Source organism: Bidens hawaiensis, unplaced genomic scaffold (assembly GCF_021521415.1).
Source record: "Bidens hawaiensis isolate Kalapana, Puna unplaced genomic scaffold, B.hawaiensis_p1.1 tig00005681_1, whole genome shotgun sequence".
Classification (NCBI taxonomy): domain Eukaryota; kingdom Viridiplantae; phylum Streptophyta; class Magnoliopsida; order Asterales; family Asteraceae; genus Bidens; species Bidens hawaiensis.
In genome coordinates this window covers 696,836-703,418 of record NW_027491371.1, presented here as the reverse complement: position 1 = coordinate 703,418, position 6,583 = coordinate 696,836, and the positions used below count along the sequence as shown (strand labels likewise).

At 33.7% G+C, this 6,583-nt stretch overlaps 1 protein-coding gene across 1 annotated transcript; it reads left to right on the top strand.

Moving 5' to 3' along the window:
* Positions 1 to 1,331: 1,331 nt before the first annotated feature.
* LOC143630515 (receptor-like protein EIX2) lies at positions 1,332 to 4,692 on the top strand. The gene has a single exon (XM_077099509.1). It carries the CDS (start codon positions 1,510 to 1,512, stop codon positions 4,690 to 4,692), a length of 3,183 nt encoding a protein of 1,060 aa, XP_076955624.1. The 5' UTR covers positions 1,332 to 1,509.
* Positions 4,693 to 6,583: the final 1,891 nt, after the last annotated feature.

Genomic DNA, 6,583 nt, shown 5'->3' with positions numbered 1-6,583 from the left:
TTGTTAGGACGTCTTTTATTCCTTACAAACTACCTTGACGGTTTTTTATTTTTTAAAATGATTAAATCTTGTTGACGGTTCTTTACGTTGTAAATTATAATAGTATGTCCGTGTTTACTCTGTTACTAATGGTATTCAGTTTAGAAAAATATTCCTCTTTAATTGGAACATCGAACATCTAGTCATTTTCAGTCACACATTTCTCTATGGAAAAAAGCATACAAGAGACATCGAATGATGCATTAAAATTTAAAAGAGAAAGAAAATTATGGTTCCGTAGGTTATAAATATTCTTTAAATTTTAAATAATGTTAAAAGAATTATTTGAATTTTATTAATAGTCTTAATCTTAAAAGCTATAGTTATCAAAATCTAATATCAATTAATACTTGGTCTTTCTTTTGAGACCCTACAAAAATTCAACCCTATTGAAAATAAAATTACATTCGCAAGTATAAACTTAAGAGAATAATTATTTACTCCAATTCTCCAAATGTATATTTTAAAACACAAAATGCACCGCATAATTTGTATAATCAATAATTTTGAAGCTAGGTAAACTAAAGATATATGGTGTACACGTAGTCTAGAAAAAATCGCCAAAAATTATAACCACTAAATCTATTTTTTTAATAGCATTTTTTTCAAGGGTTTCTAGTTTATGAGTTGTCTATTTTTTTAATAAATGTGATCGTTTCCAATTTTTTAATGTGTTTTATTTATAATTTTAAATATTATAAGTTTTAATTTATTTCATAAATGTTATAAATTATATTAAACAAAAAGAAAAACAAAATAGAAAATAGACAATAATTAAGAATGAAGTATAAAATAAATTGGTGGAGGAAAAATTGAGGTAAGATTGATTTAACGAATAGTCTAAAATGTTGGAGAGTGGTGCATGATGCATAACCTAAGCTTATGATCATATTTAAGAATCAACAATTAGTGTTGCATTCAAAAATTCATATACTAAATAGCCGTATAATCACATTCAAGAGTATGGATGAGCATTTGGGATTGAGTACGAGCACTAGTACCGACAGATTCAGTAAGACAATCGATACCCATTTTTTCAGAAATTCGCTATCGGTATTTTTGGTACCGGAACCAATACCACAAAGTACCGAGTTTTGTAATGAGTACCGATACCATATTGAATCCGTGCGGGTATCATACCAATAAATTCGATAAGACATTTGCTATCCATTTCTTTTCAGAAGTTTGGTATCGATACTGTATCAATTTTCAGAAATTCAAAAGACATTCATATAATTAATAGATTTGGCAATTCAGTGAATTAGTGAACTCATAAAGTGATCGATGACAGTTTCTTTTGATTTTGTTTCCATGTTAAATTAAAATCGAAATAAGTTGTTAAAAGAAAAAGGAAAAAAAATAAATAAATAGTAAACGATTAATAAGCCGCCCAGACTTGACTGACACTACATCTAGCTATCCTTATATAATAGTAAACGAAATTTAATTTTGCACTCATCGTAGCCACAAATGAAGGTTCATACACTTGTTACTTTATCTTCTTCGTCATGTCTTTGGTTTCTCTATGTTTCATCACTCTGCACCCTGTGTTCATGTAATCAAAACTCAGATCCTCCTATACTATGCATACCAAGTGAGCGACTGGTGCTTATTCAGATCAAGAACAATCTCATCGATCAAGCAAACCGTCTATCTTCTTGGGTAGGCAAAGACTGTTGCAGTTGGTCCGGTGTGGTCTGCAACAATTTGACAGGTCATGTCCAAGACATTCGTCTTCGAGGACCCGACGATAGCATTCACGGTCATTGTCATGGTTCATACGACACCGATGAAGAATTAGAAGAAGCATCCAAACAAATGTTAGGAGGAACCATAACTCCTTCAGTGACCAAGTTATCACAACTCACATATTTCGACATAAGCTGCAACGATTTTGGATCGATCCAGATTCCAGCCTTCCTTGGTTCTTTCCAGAACCTAAGATATCTTAACATCTCAAAATCGCAATTCAGTGGGGAAATCCCATATCAACTTGGAAATCTATCAACACTACGTGTTCTTGATCTTCATGGCGATCTCATATCTAGTGGTATGCATTCAAAAAGTTTGAAATGGCTAAATGATCTTAAAAAGTTGCAACACCTGAATATGAGTGGCATCGACCTATCAGGAGCTTCAGACTGGTTTCAGGTTATAAGCAAACTCCCTTCTTTGCTAGAAATACACTTTTCTTCATGCGGGTTGATAAGATTTCCTGGTAATCAAACTTCAGTTAGTTTTACATCCCTTAAAGTACTGGATCTTTCCCTCAACTTATTCCTTGATAGTTTGTTGCCTGGGTGGATTTTCAGTCTACATAACTTAGTTTCATTAGATCTTACTGGTTGCTTAATTGGCGGTCTAAGTCCCGGAATTGAAAATGGTTTCCATAGCATGCCTTCTTTAAGGACTCTTAGTGTTTCAAGCAACCCTTTTCTGAATTCTTCTTCGTTACTGAATGAATTGTCTAGCTTAAGGAATATTCGCTTTCTAGATGTTAGTAACTGCAATATATCTGCTCCAATTCTTGGCAACTTACAAAACTTGTCGCTGATTGTGCATCTCGACATGTCGAATAACCAAATTGTTGAGGAGATACCAAAATCTTTAAGTAATCTTTGCAATTTGGTTACCCTTGATCTGCAATCTAACAACTTCTACGGAAATGTGTCGGAACTTCTAGAAAGATTTTGTGAATGTGAGTCACCTAGACTAGAATTATTAGCCTTAAGGGGAAATTATGTGGTTGGCCAACTACCTGAAAAACTAGGTAGATTGAAGAATCTTGGAAGCATTGATCTTGCTTATAATAAATTAACAGGGACCATTCCTTATTCTGTAGGAAGTTTGTCTCTCTTAAAAACATTCCAAATGAATATAAATCAACTGACAGGTTCTATCCCAAATACCATTGGTGGTTTGTCATCGTTGAATTTCTTGGATCTATCGTATAACAATTTGAACGGAAGTCTTCCTGAAAGTATTGGGCGACTGGGGGAACTAGTTTTTTTAACTGTTCATCAAAATTCATTAACAGGTATTGTGACTGAAAAACATTTATTCAATTTAACATCCTTAACAACTTTGTGGATTGGGGACAACAAGTTAGTGTTTAAGTTAAATGATAAAAACTGGGTCCCCCCTTTCCAGCTCGAAGTGTTAAGAATAGGTTCATGCAGTTTAGGCCCTCGTTTTCCTTTATGGATTCAGTCACAAACAAGCTTAGCAGAAATAGATTTGGCAAACACAAACATATCAGACACCATCCCTAATTGGATTTGGACTACATTCTCTAGTGTAACATTATTGAACATGTCCCACAACAACATTCAAGGGAAGTTGGGAAATGCTAGTTTTCTTGCACCGGGTGCAGTACTAGATTTAAGTTTCAACCGCTTTCATGGTGTGTTACCTGGTCATTTCAATAGACCCGACTTAGATTTCCTAGATCTTTCGTCCAATGAACTCTCAGGATCTCTAGAACAATACTTGTGTTTTGGCATACAAGAGCCGCGTCAGTTAAGAGTTCTTAATCTCGCAAACAATAGCATGTCAGGTGTTATCTCAGATTGCTGGATGAATTGGGAATTCTTGGCCATTTTAAACTTCGAGAAAAACCAATTTTTGGGTACAATACCATCCTCTCTAGGAAATCTCTCTTCCCTATTATCGTTGGATATGCGTAATAACAAACTATCCGGGAACATACCTGTGTCGATATTGAACTCGAAGAGCTTGATAATCATTGAGCTAGCAGAAAATGAGCTGGTGGGAAGAATACCTACATCAATAGGGAGAAACAATACAAGTCTAAAACTTCTAAGTCTTCGTTCTAACAAACTAGAGGGTAATATCCCAGAAGAAATATGTCACCTCAGTTCCATGCAGATCATGGATTTTGCTCATAATATTCTTTCTGGGAGCCTACCAACATGCTTTACAAACTTCACTGTCATTTCTGGAAGTGAAACATCAAGTCAATTTTTTCTTTATGACACTCTTTTCCAGAATCAAGTTCTTGGTAGTGCATCGTTGGTGACAAAGGGTCGAGTTTCTACATATAAAAACATTCTTTATCTGGTGACTACATTAGACCTTTCCAATAACAAGTTTTCAGGGTCAATTCCTGATGAACTTGTTTCACTTTTGGGCTTACGGTACCTGAATCTGTCACAAAATGATTTAACAGGACAAATTCCCAACTTGTTCGGCAAAAATGGAAAGCTTGAATCTTTAGATCTGTCACTAAACCATCTTGATGGAAAATTTCCCTCAAGCTTATCAGCGTTAACCTCTTTAAACTTTTTGAACGTATCTTACAACCATCTTGTCGGAAGAATCCCAACAGGCCCTCAGCTTCAAACCTTCACTGAGTCGAGTTTCGTTGGAAATGCACTATGTGGGAATCCTCTTCCAGCGTGTTTAAAAAATACCAACGTTCCCAGAAGAACTGAAGACAATAACGATGAATCTAATGGCATTGATTGGATCCTGGTGATATTTACACTCATTGGATTGGCTGTTGGTTTTTGGATCATAATTGCCCCGTTGCTGGTTAGCAAAGGATGGAGAAATATGTATTATCAGTTTCCTAAAGAAATTTGGATTAAGCTGCAAAATTTCATTATTATCTTATTCTCATGTGAGTGTTAACCCATACTCTTATTTTAGTGTGTTATTCTTTGCTTACGAGTATGTTTTCACAATAGATCGCAAGAGTAATATAACACAATATTAAGAAAAAAAGACACAATCTTGAGGAAAAAAATTCACAATCAATGACGAAATTAAATTAAATAAATAAAAAGACACAATAATTTTTTTTCCTCAACATTAAACGTGTCGGTCTTTTTTACTTTTTATCGTTTTTTTATATTTTGAGTTATGATTTTTGTTATTATTTTGTTATGATTTTTTGAGGGTTTTTTAGGCCGTAAACCTATCATTCTTCTTGTTTTTGTCCCCACTTTGTATATAACTTGACTCTATATATTTACGATTTCATGGTTTTATCTTGTGGATTGTAATGTGTAGGCTTTAGAAGGCGTGAGCCTGCAGGTCATGAAATTCTAAGCTCTTTTGAACAAGTTCAACAATTTTATTTAACACAATACATTTACCAGGAACCCGAAGGTAAGTAGTCCAAACTAAAGACTTAGTTGTCGTATCTATTCTTCGGTTAACGACAATACAGCTAAATGCAGGCATTTTGTTCCCAAACTGTAACTAATTGGAGGCTTTCAACAGGTTTCATCTTTTGAAGCTAGAAGCTCGACTCGCAAAATTCAACAATCTGATTGACAATCAACAAGGTCATAGTTTCAACTAAATATTTGTTGACCTTCCCTCTCTTGATTATGCAATAATGAATCTTATGTATAACTACAAAAGAAATGTAATTTGCACGTTTATATTTGAAGTTTAGAAAATGTGTAATATTGGTAATATTATTCAAGCTTTCATTCCCGTTCCAAAAAAAAAACGACGAAAAGACACAATGCCGAGAAAAAGGCACAATGACAAAATTAACAAAACACACAATGATAAATAAAAAAAGACACAACATATAGCAAAATATAACACAATACCGAACAAAATATAACATAACGTTAAGTAATATAACACAATATAAAAAAAAGACACAATATCAAGGAAAAAAGACATAATCAATGAAGAAAATAAGCAAAAAACACAATGATAAATAAAAAGACACAATAATTTTTTTTCTACAACATTGTGTCTTTTTTTTAGAACGAGGAAGATGGTGGAAACATTTTTGTGTTTTTACTTTTTTCGTTTTTTTTAATATATCCCCTTCCTAAGTTCTCTTATTACATATTTACACAACCCTTAAAAATCAATTACTACCTAAACCACATATATTACATATCTTTCCATTTCATTAAAATTAACTAATTAAATAACCATTTTACCCTTAATGAACTAATTGAAAAACTATTTACATCTATCCCTTTTTCTAAAAGAAATATTGGCTTTAAATAATCTCAACTATGCCATATTGGTAAATAACAGTCCCAACTTCACACTTGTCTGGTGGCAGTTCAAACTAAAGGTGTATTTGTTTATATCGGTCCGCGACTAGCGGATGTCTAACCTCGTTAGTTTTATGATGACGTGGTCATCCCAGCTGTTAAAAAACTCTTATGTGGCATGATTACGTGGTGATGAACTCTTATTATCTTAAAGTATTATTCAGAAAAAAGAAAATAATCTCCATCTCTTTTAAGTATTATACAAAAAATTTTCATCCCTCTCTTTTGTTTCCCACCACCAACCTGCAATAACCACCATCACCACTACCACCTTATTCATCCCAAACAGTACACATTTTCACTATTTTCAAATTCATCTTTTCTTCCTCAAATATTGAACAGAGCCCTCACATAGCTCCATCAAGACCCCACATCATCTTCTAATCCTCTGAAAAATTTCAAGACCCATCGGTAATTTCATTACAAAACCTTTAAACTCTAGGCTCCACCCCCATATCTCAATCCACCACCACCGATTCGAACAATGCCAC

Bases quoted from the DNA above. Each gene is read 5' to 3' on its own strand.
- LOC143630515 (XM_077099509.1), top strand. From the start codon at position 1,510: ATGAAGGTTCATACACTTGTTACTTTATCTTCTTCGTCATGTCTTTGG.